Below are 17,148 nucleotides of genomic sequence, written 5' to 3' on the forward strand. Positions count from 1 at the left end.
CTCTGCCACATTCAGCTATTATCACTCGCAGACTATACAATAGCTCATGAAATAGGATTCTATGTTATAGATACAACTACCCAAAACTATTCTAACACTACATTTAAATTCTGTACATGATGGACAAGTATAAGTATAGATAAATAAATAAAAGCATAAATTAATAATGAACTATATTTATAAAAAAAAAGTGATTAAAAAAGTTTCTTCTGTCTTTCTACATTTATTTATTTCTACATTTCCACATTCATTTTATTTATCAAAACATTTGGCCTTTTTTGGCCTCCATGTTAAGGCAGCAGATATAATGAAGTAATATAATAATGTACTAAACACAATAATATTACATTATAAGAGGATCGTTTCTGCACAAGTACTTTTACTTTTGATAATGATTTTGATTTTGCAGACTACGGAACTACTTGCCATAGAGCACAGCCTGCTGTGTGGTACTTAAAGTTTCATCTATGCAAAAGATACATATTCTAAAAATTATACAATAAAACATTATTTTATATAAAACAAAGAGTATTTATTCCACCAGGGATCATTCCTCTGGAGGAGCTCTCATGTTTGAGTGCATGTTATTCATTTTCCGAACCACTAGGGGGCAGAGCCTGTTTTACGTTTTGCTACAAGAAGAAGTAGCAGAAGAAGTAGTAGCAGAAGAAGTAGCAGAAGAAGAAGCAGAAGAAGAAGCAGAAGAACAACAACAACCAGAAACATTAAATTTAAGGTTAGTCGGTTTCTGCTGTATTTAATTACAAGTAATAATAACATGCTGATACGTGTCATTGACATGCAAGACCGCTGACAGTGTTCGGTCTCAGACGTCAAGGCGGAAGTTTAAAGTTCAAATAAGGTAAATGTCAAAAGTCAGATAAGATCGTTTCTGTCAGTTAGCGAGCTGCAGTCTGTGACATGTAGTCACAGACTGCATACACCTGCAGGTTCACTGTGTAATCTGGGAGGACTATGACCTGTTTATATGAGGCCTATGACTAAGGTTATTACACTGGTTTCAAACGGGAGTCAAATTCAATACAAGGGGTCAAAGGTTGAGTATTGTAACAAGAGTACGACAGTACGACAGAACAACATTAGGTTTACTGTCCCTCTTTCTAAACATGTGAAGAACATGTTTAACATGAGTAAAACTTTACAGTAACTCTGTAAAACGCTAAAAGTTACAGAGCATTAGTTCATCTTTCTGCTCTTTATCAACCATAAAGTGTGAGACACTAAACTCTTGTTATTCCACTCAGTTGGAAGTTCAAGAGATCACTCTGTGGTGATCAGAAGCCGAATACAGTGAACTACTCCATGCACATACAGAAACTGAAACAACAATCATCTAGGGAATTGTTGTAATGTTTAATGTTCAGCTGATTAAATAATCCTTATAGCTCGTAACAAGTATATGATCGCACTCTGTTTGCAATCGAAGGATTTTGTGTCTAAAGTTTTTTTTTTAGGTATGAATTTAGTGTTTTCGTTTTTGTACATTCAAACTGAGCAATCATAGCTCACATACATAATGTTAGCCATTTTCATGTTTAAAGTAAATGGACATGAACTTTTGACTAGTTATTGCATTAACAGACTTAATACACTGAATCCTGAATGTGTCCTGATATACAGTTTGAGGACTGATATACTGATGTTTCCTCCATGTTTGCTCTTCTACACGTACAGACAGGTTACAGTCCAGAGACTGTGCCTGGAAAACAAAAAGTGATCACCGCTCACATGCTCGTCATGTTAGCCTTTGGCTGACCTGCTCAGTGACATAATGGATGATGCTGAACAGTTTGCGATGGCCATGGGGTCAGATAGCTCTTCCGTCGGGGATGCAGTGTCTGGTAGAGGACAACAGATTGTGTCAAATGAAGAGGACGATCTCTACTACATCCCTGAGAGAAGACCGTCTCTGGACCTGGGACAATGGTCAACAAGTCCAATGGATATCAGCCACGGGTAATGAAGTAGAAATAGAAAAATAACAACTTGTCTCTGTGATGATTCAGTATGTCTTATGTGTGTCTTACACACTTTTTTTTATTAGGCCAACAAGCAATTAAACAATTGCCATCCTTCTGTTTTTTCAGGCATCATGTGGGCCGGGCCCCATCTCCAGTTCTGAGCTATATATCACTGGCATCTGAGGAGAGCTCAATAGAAATGGGTGATGGAGAGGGATCTTCCACAGGGTACAAACAGGACTGAAAGTATTCAGTCCATGCATTCATCACATTAAGCAGCTGTGCCTAACAATATACTGTAGTTTATATTGTATCCATGGAAGATCTAATAACAACTTTTAATTCTAACACTAGCCCTCTTGTCTGTCTGATTTTAGGATCCAGCTGGAAAGATCAGATTCGTTCTCCAGCTGCTACTCCTTCGACAGTGACGATTGTGAAAAGATAATCCTCAAGTAAGAACTACACCCATGGCAAGGCACTAAAACATTCATGCGTGTGTGTGATTACAGTACATTTGTTGACTGACACTAAAAACATGTTTAAATCTCTCCACTGTGGCCACACCAGATCTAAAAGCAAAGATGATATGGTCTCAGGACCTTTTGTCACACCTGAGTTCCTCCAATCCCAGAGTGAGAGCAGCCACCCTTCTCTGACGGTGGCATTCACTTTGCAGGTCAGTCTGTCTTCCTCTATTGTTTGTAATCGATTGCATACAAAACACCCTTCAGTTTACAACAACAATGCTGAATTTCATCTTTCTTTTGGAATCAGGCCATCTGTGGTACCCTTAGGAAGTTGTCAGCGGGAGCCTTCAAGACTTTCAAGATGATGCTGTGGAAGCATTACCCGCAGTCGTTCAACACTCCTCACCAGGACATGGACATGCTGAACCTTGTAGACCGGCTGCTCGAGTGTTACAGACTGGACGTGTCTTTGCAGATCACCAAAATCATTCTTGGGGAGATGGGGGGAAAAAAGGTGGTTGATTATCTCCAGACCATGTGTCTCAGAAGTAAGTTCACTCCTCTAATGTCTTCATGCCTAAATACTGTTAATTCAATCTTAATATAACACACATTTACCTTTTTTCAGATGAAGTACGTCATGAGTTATGTGAGACTCTGAAGAGGATATATGGTGAAGTATGTGAGGATATGGCCGTGCAGGAAGAGAAGAGGCCATTCGACGACATCTTTACTGACCTCTACATAACCTCAACATGTGATAACGGCCCAAATATTGAACATGAGGTCATGACCATAGAAAAACTGGACAGCAACCGGAATGCAGAGAAGCGTCTTTCCACCAAGGATATTTTCACCCCTGAAAGGCCGGAGGACTCCAACACAAAGTTACTGTTGATGACTGGAGTGGCAGGGTCGGGGAAGTCAATGGCGGTCAGAAGGTTAGTCCTGGATTGGATTGAAGGGCGTTCCCACCAACACGTGTCTTTTTTGTTTCCTCTGCCGTTCAGGGAACTCAAACAGTTTGAGGATTCCACAGCCTCCTTTTTGGAAATAATACAAAAACTCTACCCAGAATCTAAAAAACTGAGAGATGAGGATTATAGATGCGAGGACTGCAAAATAATGTTTGTCTTTGACGGGCTTGACGAGTACAATGGGAAGCTGGACTTTGAAAACACTATGCTTCTCAGCGACCACACAGAACCCACCACCCTGAACGTCATTGTGGTCAACCTCCTCAGAGGGAGGCTGCTCTACCGCGGCCTCTTCCTGGTCACTTCTCGGCCGCAGGTAAAGCCCTGCGTCCCCTGGGACACGCACTATGATGAGATCGAAGTGCGTGGATTCTGTGACCCTGAAAAGGAGGCGTTCTTTAAGAGGAGATTTAAGGACCCAGATCAAGCAGCCAGAGTTATTGCATATATCAAGTCTTTCAGAACCCTCTGCATCATGTGCCACCTGCCCTTGTTCTGCTCACTGGTTGCTGATGAGTGCTATCGCATTTTTAGAGAACAGGGGACAGGGGCAGAGCTGCCCAGGAGCATCACGTACCTGTACACAAAGCTAGTGCTAGTGCTCACACGCCAGCATCGCATATTGAGAGCTCCAGATTTGAGCCTGGAGGAAGAGAGAGACTTCCTTATGAAACTTGGAGAGTTGGCCTTCCACATGTTAGAAGAAGGCCAGTTCAAAATCACCAGATCCAACTGGAAACACACTGGAATCAACGACAAGGAGGCGGTGATTAACAGTGGCCTGTGCACACAATATATCACAAAGCCACACGTCTTGTTTCATGAGAATGTCCTGAGCTTTATCCACCCCACCGTGCAGGAGTACCTGGCCGCCCTGTATGTGTTTCTCTCCTTTAGAAACCATGGGAAGAATGTTGTTGAGCAGCAACTGAGAGGCAAGCTCAAGATGTTCAAGGGACATAAAGTCATGGAGCTGTACAAGAGCGCTGTGGACAGAAGCATGCTCAGTGAGGACGGCAAACTGGACATTTTCCTACGTTTCCTGTTAGGGATGGAGCGCAAGCCCAACCTGGAGCTCCTCCAGCCACTCTGCGCGTCCTCTGTAAAGTGGCCAACAGTGATTGAAGAGACTGCCACCCTCATCAGGAAGAGGATCAGAGAAAATAAGTATCCATGCAGAAATGACAATTTGCAGCACTGCTTGGAGGAGCTGGGTGTATGTTAGCATCAGAGGCAGTATCATAATAATAACTGCACCAAATCGTCACAGGAGAAAATATGTCGCGACTTGCTCTAAGTTCCAGTTGGAAAAATACTGAGGAGGACAAGTGCCGACCTTGCTCGCCCTCCTGATAAAGAAAAATGTTTCTCTTCAACCAACATTTGCACTAATGGAATTTTGAAACATTAAAGAGTCTAAAAGCAACCACATTGTTATAATCAGGTTGACTCAGGATGGAGGCGTATATTATGTTTTTATCAGTGTCGTATATACAAGTAGTCGTTCGAGCCTTTGCATGGACACACATGCATTTGTTTACAAGCTGACGGAAAAGGAACCAGGAACCTCAGAACCATGTCGACTGACAGAGTAGAGTAATGTTACAGGATTGAAAACAAGTGCATAGTTTTATTTGTTGGGACATCTGAGATGAAACTTTAAAAAAAGAATTGAAAACATATGAGTGGAGAAGCATACCCTGCATGAATGTTGTATGAAGGCTACTGTATATACACATTTATCCTGAGTTCCATCATGATAATACATTTTTAAACAAAAAACAACATAAAGGTTTATCTTTAACTTTGTCGTTTCATTGTAGAGCTGTGTGCAGCGCTCTTTGGTCCACTGTTGCTCACTCACTTTTTCTGTCACTAACACATTGACCATCGCCTGCACTGGAACAAATCACACCAGAGTAACAATGTGTAGTTGCAGGCAATGTGTAGTTGCAGGGATGTTATACATTTGTGTGCCATCAAAATGATATTAAAAAGTTTTTTGAAAGTAAAAAAACAACAACTTTGTGCTGCTTTAAGTTCCACAGTCACACTGATTTATTTACTTTATTTACTCCAACCTAGTAACATCTGTACTGAGGCTTACACCTCTGCAGAAACCTCACAGATGTTACCTTTATATAGATATAGTATATGTTTGACATCTAATTTACAAGCAGGGGGGGTTCTGGGAAAAGGACAGATTTTAAGGGGACAAATTGCTTTTTAATTACTGCACTATTAAGGCAATATAAAGTATCATGAGGATTATAACTATTAGCTGTGTGGCGAATGTGTGAAAACTGAATCTGCTGATCAGTTACTGCAGTCGACACATTGAAGAGCTGAAGTTCTGTCATTGCGTACATTACACAACTAAAACACAGCTTTACTCTAAACCCTGTAGCTCACATCACTACCACAGTGTTCAGTGTACTTGCACGAGACTAACCGTGGGGTAGAGACAGTGACACCCGTTCAGACAGACACAAGTTGTCTGTTTGAAATAAATGGTACTTAATTCATAAATATATAGGAAAACAACTTCAGGGTTCAATCAGCACTAAACACTTTAGTTTGTGAGTGAAATGATTGCAAATGCTTCAATGGTTTACACATAAAAAATATCTTAATGCCAGCAGACACAGGAATGATACACAGCCACAGCAAATCAAAGTGTTACAATATTCTCTCTATATTCTGCAGATAAACGATAGCCCTGCTTTACTTCAACTGTATCAAAGGTACATTCAGTTCCACATTAAAATGCTGTGTAAAATAGAAAGGGTACTAATATACTTCACTTGCTGTTTGGTCTGTATTGGTCTGTGCAACATCTAATATAAAATTCACAGATTAAGTTGATTCACCGTTATTAATAAATGAAGAGAAATCCATTGGTGTTACGAACATTCAGTGTTTTCCTTTCTTTCTTATTCTTCTTAGCTTTATTTGCTTCTGGGCCATTCCAACAGCGCTCGTCACCATACAGGTGAAGGTGGATCTGAAGTCCTCTGGTGTGACGTTCTTCAACAGCAATCTCCTCTGGAGGATTGTGCCGTCCTCCAACGTTGATCTAAAAACACACAATCAGTCACTACAGCTCTATCTGCAGGATTCTTACCCCAATCACTGTGTACACTGCTTTCTTTGAAGCAAGGACACACCGCAGCTTGATATTCAACAACTTGTGTGTGGATTATTCTACTTCAATGGCCACAATGCTGCTGTGGTATGGTAATTTCCATTTAAGTGTTGATATAAAAGTCATAATACTCACTGGTCTAATTCTACTATTCTGTCCCTGCTGGGTATCTCCTCAGGAAAAGAGCCATTGATGAGCCAGTAGATGAGCGTCACTCCATCTTTACTATTTGTAACTGCATCACAGTGAAGAATCAGTGGCTCACCTGTGAGGCAGAACACACCCAAACAGTTTCAGTACATATATGTGTAAAAGCCGAAAAATACATGGCCTACGCTCATGCAATGTTTTAGAAATGTTGGTCCCAAGATTAATGCAGGAACTTGGCAAAAAAATAAAATGCTGCCCCCTCTTCCTGGAATAATTTACAGAACGATCTGAAATTGTCAAAGCTTGTTACTATGGGGGAATTTAAGTCCATTTTAAACGTCACTGTGGAAAGGATGGTTTAAAGTTTTTTACTGAAACTCTGGAAGATTGTACGTGATGTGTATGTAGTAAATGATACAATGAGCTGTTATATGATAGCTGTATCTTTGTATTGTTTTCATTGTAACCATGTTTTCCTGTCCTTTTGGCCAGGTCTCTCTTCTAAGAGAGATTTTAACATCAATGACAATTTAACCTTGTTAAATTAAGAATATTATATAAATATATGTACAGAAGCCCTGATAGTAAACTAATCCTTAATGAAGTAGCATGAAAAGTTTAAATATAATCAACACTTGATAGCAGTTGGTAATTTGCATGTGTACTACCTGGATGAGCTTTGATTTGGACTCGATCTGCCCCAATGATGTGTGGAGATGCATCCGCAGACACTGAAGAACAAATTCATGTTAGCAAAAAATGTAAAATGTAAAATAAAAAATATAAAATATACAACTATGTCGCCCGTAAAACAAACTGTACCTGGGAATCCATTTGCAAGCAGCACACACAGAGATCCCAAGGCTGCAGCAGGGTAACCACACATTAACAGTCTGTCGCCATAGCGAGAGTGAAAATTAAAGGGTTGGTGTAATTAAATATTACCTTTTACAACAGAGGAGAGCTTCATAGTGATGACTCCAGTGAGAGGTGTTCGCTGTGCACTGCCGTTAAGAATTACTCTATATATACACTCACTGATATAATTAACTTCCTCTCCGCCCACTCAGAAAAAATGACGTGTGTGTGGGGATTTCCTAAGGGTGACCCACTGTTGTTCCTCGAGGGATAATGACACACTGCAAGGTTCCAGAAATCAAGTGTTTTGACTAAATCATAGTTCTCAGTCACAAGACTTCAAATAGGCTCCAGTAGAGAAGTAGTTGGGTTTAAAATGGTGGAAACACTGACCTCAATGATGTCCAGATAAAACATACACACATATCTCAATCATGTGACATTTATTAACCGATCTTGATCAAAACATGAACAATGAAACAATATGTTCAGGTTGGCCGTGTTGTACAAATTCCCTCTGGGACCTCAAATCAATCAGATCACATAAAAAAAAAAGACTGGCACCATCAGCAGTCACTGAGTTAAAGGATCATTCCAGGACGTTTTCTCTCCTCATCCTCGACAGATGTTGTTTGAACAATTAATGGTTTAAGTTCAGTTACTTGCTGGTATCGTAGCTTTGGTTTGTGCTAATTTTAGAAATGCCTAAACTTACCCAAATTACAGAAAGATAGCTTCTCACATCTCACAGTAGCTACCCATGCAGATAGATTTTGGTTTTTAATCCAGCTGGACTTTCTGCTGCAAAACCCAAAATAATGGAGGTAGATTAAGTGTACTTATTAATACCAGCATAACAAACAAGATTTTAATTAATTGTAAAAGAAATACGTCTTACCTGAAACTTAAAATAATCCACAGAACACAGCTGAGTTACATGAATTAGAAGCATCAGCAGGAATAGACACACAGACAGCTAAGTAAGGAAATGTTTTTTGTCCATTTCTAAATATATTTTTGTAATACAAGTGAACCGATGCTTAAATTGTATTGAAAATTCTACTTAAAATGAATGAATGAAACAAAGAGTCAAATCAAAGACAGTTGTGTCATTAATTATTGTCCATGAAGACAATCGGGACAAAGCTCTGACCGAGAAATCTTCTTGTAATGTATGATTCACATTTTTTCCTCATGACGAGGCTTTCGGTCACAAGGTCTTTTACTGTAAATGCCTAGGAAACTATCCACTGTTGCACTTCAGGTCAAAGTATGGAATCAGTCCAGGTCACACAGCTTTATATCAGCGTTTACCTTTAACCACAAATGACGCAGCTGAAGAGGAAGTCTGTGTGTACTGAAGAGGCCAAGGGAGCAATGATTTAAACTATTTTCATACAGTATTTATTTCTCATGTTATCAACATGAGGAAGAAAATCACCAGCATGATCCTTCAACTATCAACACACACACTTAAGACATAGATTATTAAAATGAGAACCTCTCTAATGATTTCGAAAAAAACGCTTTACTAGGCTGTAGGATGCACAAACCAATTATTAAGGTGTAACGCTGGTGTAAAGAAAATCTTGGGAGACTGACAGACATCAAATTTCAAATTGCTAATAAAATTCAAATAATCTGTAAAATGCAGACAATGTGCCTATAAATACATACAAAAAAAGTATAGACACTTTTTATTGGTATTTTTAGTTCAATGTTAGGCCCACAGTCTTTTCGAGCCAGTGCATATCTTCTATGTGTAGCGTGTATGTCCTTTACTGCCAGTCGCAGGTCACTCCAGACCCAGGATGTAGTTGATACCTTGCACAAATCCAATAATAACAGGCTGCCAGGCCACCAAGTACCGAAGCCAGTCTAAAAGTTGTCCATACATGACGTGTGGCCTCTCCCACCTAAAACATGAGTTAAGGAAAAACGAAACTTTCAACAGCAATAGGTAATTGTTCATGGTTAGTTTACCTGAAAGCCTTATTTAGTGTATGAAGTTGCAGTTGTCTGAGCTGCCTGTAGTGTGAATTCTGAACCACAAAAAGGAACAGGAACTTTGTATGCAACCTTTAAATGTCTCATCTCTAGTTCCTAACAGTCAGCTATTAAGCTGCCTGAAAAACAAAAATCACCTGAATGTTATCGTCTAAACTTCTGTTACAAGAAAAACATCCTGTTACATAACATAACTGTGTTTCCTAGATATTGATTTGATATCTGTGGCTGGAAATTACCTATCAAGTTTTATATTTCTGAAAATACTTCCTGTATGTTTGTCCTCAATGACAAGTCCTCAAGTGTGTTTTCCTACACTCTATACTGCAGGAACAGTGTGTATATTTATTTATATGATCTCTGACATTGCATCAAGAGATTATTGAGATGTCCAGTGTAAAAAAACAACAGGTAAATCTATCATGTGAGAATCCAACAATAAAAAGGATACGGGTTACTGAACATCCTCTTCAGATCCACCTTCTCCTTGCAGTAAGGGCACATCTGCTTCTTTCCGACGATACACCATCCTCTTATGCAGAACTCATGGAACCTGGATGTGGAGTTAAGGCGTGCTAAAGAAGTATCAGTAGTCACAGTTCAAACCAATACACAGGCCCAGAATTATGAAATTAAACTAAATTATGCAACAACTTGTTGAATCAATAATGGAACAATAGATTTTCTGATCCCATTTCCATCAACTACACCGATTATCCTTTGATGGTACTTTACTGATCCCAAATTACTAGTTATTAGAATAGAATAACAAACACAACAAATTACAGACTAAACAAAAACTAGAATAAAACAGTTCAGTACACATAAAAAAAATTAAGATAAAAAATATCTCAATATACATAATGTGCAAGGTTGTGCAAACGGACTTCCAACATCCTGTCAAATCCATCTCACAAGGAACTTAGACTATTTGAGAACAAAGGGAGACCCTCCCCACTAACACTTACATATAAATAAAGGAATACAGGTGTTAAAAACACCCACACTGTGACATTTGATAAGGTTGCATGCTATTTACAGTGTGTAAGCAGCAATAGAAAATAGTGGGGGAAGTAAGGGTGTCAGATGCACAGGCGTAACATCAACATTCTGGAATAAAGGTCAAGTTAACTGTCAGTTCCCCTTTACTGCTGTACTGAAAATTCCATTAATATACCTCCTATAGAAATCAAATTCTCCATGTTGTGCCCCAACTTCTTTTACAATTAATGCAAATAGAGACACATAATAAAGAAGTAATAGCATAAGAATATGTCAATAACTGGTAGGCAGGATACACATGGTTGCAGGATAATCTGTATGTGTTCTCAATAATCCCTTCCTCACTGACGTCTACGAGGATGGGCTGACCGCACACAGCACAGATATTGTCAGAGAGGTGTTTGGTTGGCATGCCGGATGCGCTGTAATACTTAAGAAGAAAAGAAAAGAGGCAATGAGACAACAGTGAATATGACATTTTAACAACAGGGCACAAAAACATGCAGTGTCTTCAATCTGCCCACTTACCCCAACGGTTGAGGCCATGAAGTCTGCACACATTTCCGCAAAGTCCCTCCCCAGGACCCCGTAGTACAGACCGTAGAATAGTAAAGAAACACCAAAGTCCATGGCATCCTCTGGCTTTATCCTGGAGAGAGAAAGCATGGTGTGTAAATAATGGCTCTGACTGATCCTCCTGCAGCAGGGTTCAATGTCAACATCTGTTTATGTCATTATGTTTAATATTTGGTGTGTAGAGCATGTTAAAATAAGAGGCAGAAACATATTAAAAGCTAAAAATCAGCTAAACCAAAAAATAACAAAGATAGCCCAAGCCTCTTTCTCAAAGTATCCAAATCAAGTGAGCTGTACAAGAATATCCTTTTCCATTCATTTCATTTGAAACTAGTCAGAAAAACGGATGTAGCAACAGACATAGCTGCCATCAAAGGACGACTACATCACAATCAACGTAAATTTATCGTAAATAAAAAACTGACCTTGTCCTTGAGACTTATAAAAATATAGTATAAAAATACTGGAAAATATGGACTAAATACTTCATGAGATGTAACTCACTCTCTGTTTAACTGAAAAACTTGAACTGTACTGTTGTGTTGCCCATAGCAACCCCTGTTCCCCTTTTAGTCTTGTCAGTTTTTTATTTGATTGCTCTGAAATAAAAAAAGAACGACTTGACTTATGATAATGCCGTCCATTACATTTCCTAAGCTCCAGGCAACATCTTCAAATATGTTGTTTTAAACGGCCAACTGCCATTAGAAACAAACACAAGAGACAGTTGTCATTTTCTTGTCTAAATAGAAGTTCTTGTCATAAATATTAAGGTGTTCATACATTGAGAATGATAATATCCGAAAGCTACTATGTACTTCTTAAAGCGTATATGATGTTGACTGTATGCGTCATGTGACCAGAGTTAACTTCTAAATACATAAACCTGGGGTCACGAAACGGGCAGAACAACAGTGTTGTTTGTTTCTGATAAAGTCGGTGAAATTCTATAACCCTGTTTGGTGAAGGATTTTGTAAAGAAGTTTATTGTTGGGTGTTGCTTCAGTGCATTAATTAGAAAGTAAGCAACCAAAAACCGATGTACTTCAAGACGGAAAATAAAGGAATAAGGGCAGGCAAGACACCTCTCAGTTGGATATTCAGATAAATGATGAATGTTGTGGGAGTCTGATATTGAAATGGAAAATACGTTTTAAGTTTGAAAAGATGGCTACTCTTCCAAAGAGCAACCTAGAGTTTATTTAAAGAGTTTTAAGAGGTAATGTCCCATCATATATTTGAACAATTATGTAGTTGTATTATAGGAAAAGACAAAAAAGGTTAAAAAGTTCATTCATCAGCAAAGACATGCTGTGGACCTGACAATACATACCTGAATATTAGGTTGATACCAAAAAGTGTAAACATGATGACACTGTAACCAACTATCCCTGTAGCATAGCTGATTTTGTAGAGAAGGAGGAACCACTTATACACCAACCTACAGAAGGCAGAAAAAGGACATTTGTCAGATCATGCCATAAAAGGTTATCAGCAGTTCAATCCTCATAAATGGAAAGGCACATCTCTTAGTTTGCAGGTTATGGTGAAGTGCAAACGATATAGTTGTACCTCGGTGTGGTGCAGGCCAGTGGCTTGCGAGTGGCACGGAAGGAGATGTAGGCTGTGACGACAGAGAAGATAAACCACGTGGTCAGGAACCTCCACCAGTGGAGTTTGGTAGTAAAGTAGAGAGGAACTACCCACATCTGGAACAGAGTCACTAGCTACAAGACAGCAGAGCGTACAGATTAGAATGCATGTGTACATCAGAGATAGAGGCGATTGCATTATGACACATCATTTCAACATAAAAACAGACACTACTGAAAGCATTTCGTATATGGAGAGAATCGGGCAAGAGTGAAAATACAATATTTGTCTTTAACTGAGTAAATATGTAAAGATACAGTCGTGAATCATGCATCTAAGAGACAATGCAGACGTTTGAGGGACAACACTGTCAGTACAGGTTCTTCTATCCCTTCCTTGATCGTCAACAAACATAAACCCACTGACACCTAAACTGTGTCTGTAGCCAAAACAGAAAAATGTCTTTCAAGTATGTGTCTTCACATGAGGGCATTTCCAAACTTTGCCATCACAACTTAAAACATTTTGATAGTGTGACTTTTGTTTCTTACATTGTATGACTTTGTATGTCTCTGTTTCCACTGCACAAGGACTAACTGGGCGACGACCAGGGTGACGATGAGGATGAGCACCATCTCTGCGTGCATAGCCTCATGGCCTTTGTGTTTGGCGTGCATTCTTGCATGCTCCACCCTGTGGAAGAAGAAAAAGAGGAAGAACGTGCTTAACGTTGCCCAGTGCCACACTGGTTGATGATTCATAACATTGCAGGACAGGCGTGCCTGAAAAACTGCAGTAGACTTCTTTACACACTGGTCACTCCCGATGGTAATGACTGAGAACTGTTTGAAAAAGTGTATTGTAGCTGATAAGCAGTTGCTCTGGGCAGAGCTTTGAAACTGTAGCCTACTTTCTAAAACTTTGTGGTTACGTAATGTGTCAGTACAAAAAAACTCTTTCAACCCAATCCAAAAACCTTCAATTAGAATGTAAAGTTATTTTACCAAAACCTAGTGTAGAAAGGGATTCAAAAATATATTTAGCATGAAAAAAAGAGAGAATGTTACTAAAATAAATCCATTAAATGTGTAATAGAGACACTTACCTCCACTTTTCTTCTGGTGAGAGCTTGGACACATCAATCTAAAGACAGAAAGGGACAAAGTAATGACTTATCTTTAATACTACTGTAATGTGCCCTAGCAGAGTACATTGTATGAATCATTTGATCAAAGACAAACTAGTTGAACTTCTAAGCAAGATTCATTGATGATTTGCAGTAAGGAAAGAGTTATAATGGGAGACAACAAGACGGTCACAGTTGATTAAGGACGCTGAGCATTACCTCTCACACAGTTGGCTTCAAACGCCCAGATCTTACATTGCATACCAATTAAACAGCAGCTAAAGTACAATCTGCCTCAAACCATTTAGGTTTGGTTGTGCCGGAAATGGAGATGTTTGTGGGTTCGATACCATGTTTTTTGGTTGTTGCTAAAATCACACTTCCTGCTGTACACACAGGCAAATATTTTAGTTTCATTGAGGCCACATTAAAAAAAATATTAAGAGTATGTCAAATGTGTGAATAACAAAGTCTCCCCAAACTTAAATCAGTCTCAGTCATCAGATCAGAACATTCTAAGAGTTTACATCCTGACACAGGAGAGAAACAGGTTATCAGAGCACACAAGGTCCAACAGAGATCGTCACTGGACCAAACACAAGGATCCAATGTGTATTTCAATCATTTCACTGTAATGACAGCCATCTAATCTGCAGTATATGTACTGACTACACTTCACACGTAGGAGCACAAAGGATCCTTAATGACCCGTCACTCTACCACACTACTCAATAAGGAAACGTGTTGATTCGACCGTGTATCTCAATACCCTTTGCACTGTGACTGGCACATTAAGCACTCTGGTCATTAGGTTTTAATGCCAGTATTTGTTTTCCATCTTTTATGCATTAATTCCTTTTTGTGTTTTATCTTTTGAAGTGTTTTTAGGGCAGGTGCAATATTCAACTCACTTTGATTCTGCATTATTAATCTAAGTCTTACACGATATATCCTTGTGTACTGTTTTTTATTGTTCGTTAAACAATGTACAGTTCTGCCGTACGGTTCTCTCAAGAAAGATTTCCCCATGGGGACAATAAAGTATATTTGATTTGATTGATCACTAGTTTTTCTTGCACTTTATGAACACCTGCTCTAACATTTACATGTTAGTTTTACCACAAGCTTGAAATCCTACAGGAAGTGGTTAGGGAACCTCCCCTGGCTTGACACTTGCAAACCATTAAGCCCTTAACACAGAGAAGCCCATAGATGACCTTTGACCCGATGGGCCACATCATCATTATTCAAAGGGACATTTAAGAACATGGCTGCGAGAACGGGGTTTGAGTTAGCTAAACAAATGATCATTTCACTATTAAAGTTCACATGTTAGCTACTTTAACCAGGTAAAAACATGACTGAAAGGTTAGCCAGTTAGCTAGTTTGGCGATGCTAAATGACATCTCCCTGCTGCTTTAGCAAGCACAGCTCTTTTTGCTGAACCAAACACAGCCAGTAATGCTCAGTGCACCGTGTGGTTACCTGTGGACCATGCCTCTGCTTGGTGACAGACGGCTGTGCAGCGGGGGCTAGCTGCTTACGCTATGCTAAACCCGTTTGTAGCAGCTAGCACGAGAGTTCCGTGTTGGGGGCTAGCAGCCACATTATGAACCCAACCCCGATGTGCTTTATCCGCCGTAACACCTCGGTGTTTCCCGTCCCTCTCTCACCTGGTGCGGTTCATCGTGGTGCCCCAGTCCGTGGTCGTGCTCCACACCATCAACCTCCACCTCAAACACCCCAGCCATCGTCGGAGTGCTGCTTCACCCTTCTGGGGCCATTAGCGTTAGCATCAAACCGGTCCTGTTTGGCTGGCTTCCCTCCCCTTTCAAAATAAAGCCCGGGGTTAATGTAGGTCAAACATTGAGCCGGTGACAGAGTGAGTTAATCACAGGATGTGCGAAGCCTTTTGTTTACGAGTAAGACTCTATTGATTTTCCCAAGACAGGTTTTTGTTTTGACATTGGCACAGAGATTGATTTGATCACACGTGACGTGCTTGTGAGGATGCAAAACAGGGGAATGATGAATGACACTGATGGAAGAAGTACTCAGATGTTTTACTAAAAATAACAATACAACAGTGTGAAAATACACAAGCAAAAGTCACGCATTAAAAGTAGCAATGATAGATGTGGTCAATACAAGAACAGTACGATTAATTGTGGAGTGGGCTGGTAGAAACCATCTGCTTCGGGAATGTGACCAAGGAGGACGAGAGGACGGTTTCAAAACCACTGTGTATGGTTTTGAAACACAGGATGTTGTCACAGTGGAGGATTACAAGTACCTGGGCGTCCACGTCGACAACGGACTGAAGTGGAAAAGCAACACCGAGGCTGTGTACAACAAAGGGATGAGCAGACTCTATTTCCTGAGGAAGCTGAGATATTACAACGTGTGCAGCAAGATGTTGGACATCTTCTGTCAGTCTGTTGTGGCCAGTGCCCTGTACGTTGCTGTGGGAGCAGCATCGGAGCCGCGGACACCAACAGACTCAACAAGCTGATTAAGAAGGCTGGCACTCCAATTGGCTGCAGACTGGACTCTTTCGAAGTGGTGGTGGGGAGGAGGGCTTTGAACAAACTGTTATCCATCATTGACAATCACGAGCACCCTCACCACCACCTAGTGGACAGACAGGGGAGCACTTTCTCCAACAGACTGGTTCAGCTCCGCTGCCGCAAGGACAGATACAGGAAGTATTTCCTGCCCAAAGCAATAAGACTGTACAGTTCTCACCTTTCTATCCACACCAAAGCTCTCTGGGTAATCCTCCTGCAATAACTGTGAACTGTCTTTTTCTTATCGCACATATTATATTCATATTCATTTTTTACACATCTAATAGTCATATTTATTCATTTGGTCATGTTGCAAATACTGCAATTTTGCCCACTTTGTCGTCTTCTGTATCTAGCCTTTTTTCTTTGCTCTATGTGAAATATTTTGCCCTTGACCTGCTGTTGTGATACAATAATTTCCCAAATTGGGATCAATAAAGTACAATTATCTATCTATCTATCTATCTATTATTCTTGATTATTAGTATTGCGTGATCAATCTATATTTTATTATATATTTCAAAGGTATCACTATAATGTTGTAGCTGTTAAAAAATGGGGCTACTTACAAAAAAACGTAGGATACTGCCCGGTTGTTTAATCTATAGTAATACATCATAAGAGTAGGTAAACATATAATATATCAATACATTTAGTAAATACAATATGTACTATATAGGTATGTGAAATCAAAT

General features: G+C 39.6%; 3 protein-coding genes and 1 long non-coding RNA gene across 5 annotated transcripts; 2 read left to right on the plus strand and 2 right to left on the minus strand.

Annotated features, from left to right (window-relative positions):
- The first annotated feature begins 693 nt into the window (after window positions 1-693).
- nlrc3l1 (NLR family, CARD domain containing 3-like 1) lies at window positions 694-5,089 on the plus strand. Its single transcript, XM_034605932.1, has 9 exons — window positions 694-736; window positions 1,696-1,977; window positions 2,109-2,210; window positions 2,360-2,437; window positions 2,553-2,661; window positions 2,760-3,000; window positions 3,081-4,709; window positions 4,759-5,007; window positions 5,051-5,089. The coding sequence occupies exons 2-7, from the start codon at window positions 1,793-1,795 to the stop codon at window positions 4,652-4,654; spliced, it is 2,289 nt and encodes a 762-aa protein (XP_034461823.1). The 5' UTR covers window positions 694-736; window positions 1,696-1,792; the 3' UTR covers window positions 4,655-4,709; window positions 4,759-5,007; window positions 5,051-5,089.
- A 500-nt stretch (window positions 5,090-5,589) lies between these two features.
- Window positions 5,590-10,863, plus strand: LOC117773976. Its single transcript, XR_004616003.1, has 3 exons — window positions 5,590-5,723; window positions 9,592-9,596; window positions 10,853-10,863. It is a non-coding gene; the product is annotated as an uncharacterized LOC117773976 (long non-coding RNA).
- Window positions 6,024-7,720, minus strand: LOC117773974 (interleukin-1 receptor accessory protein-like). Of its 2 annotated transcripts, XM_034605935.1 has the most exons (5): window positions 7,670-7,720; window positions 7,547-7,588; window positions 7,393-7,455; window positions 6,710-6,839; window positions 6,024-6,505 (listed from the first exon to the last, which is right to left on the minus strand). In XM_034605935.1, the coding sequence occupies exons 1-5, from the start codon at window positions 7,692-7,694 to the stop codon at window positions 6,343-6,345; spliced, it is 423 nt and encodes a 140-aa protein (XP_034461826.1). In that variant the 5' UTR covers window positions 7,695-7,720; the 3' UTR covers window positions 6,024-6,342. The 2 variants fall into 2 exon arrangements, with proteins under 2 accessions (XP_034461826.1, XP_034461827.1); XM_034605936.1 differs by lacking the exon at window positions 7,547-7,588 and having other exon boundaries at window positions 6,029-6,505; window positions 7,670-7,709.
- Window positions 8,964-16,439, minus strand: rnf121 (ring finger protein 121). Its single transcript, XM_034605933.1, has 10 exons — window positions 16,180-16,439; window positions 15,560-15,714; window positions 13,866-13,903; window positions 13,312-13,453; window positions 12,740-12,894; window positions 12,501-12,608; window positions 11,120-11,240; window positions 10,888-11,021; window positions 10,041-10,142; window positions 8,964-9,498 (listed from the first exon to the last, which is right to left on the minus strand). The coding sequence occupies exons 2-10, from the start codon at window positions 15,635-15,637 to the stop codon at window positions 9,378-9,380; spliced, it is 999 nt and encodes a 332-aa protein (XP_034461824.1). The 5' UTR covers window positions 15,638-15,714; window positions 16,180-16,439; the 3' UTR covers window positions 8,964-9,377.
- Window positions 16,440-17,148: the final 709 nt, after the last annotated feature.

Source organism: Hippoglossus hippoglossus, chromosome 14, assembly GCF_009819705.1.
Source record: "Hippoglossus hippoglossus isolate fHipHip1 chromosome 14, fHipHip1.pri, whole genome shotgun sequence".
Classification (NCBI taxonomy): Eukaryota; Metazoa; Chordata; class Actinopteri; order Pleuronectiformes; family Pleuronectidae; genus Hippoglossus; species Hippoglossus hippoglossus.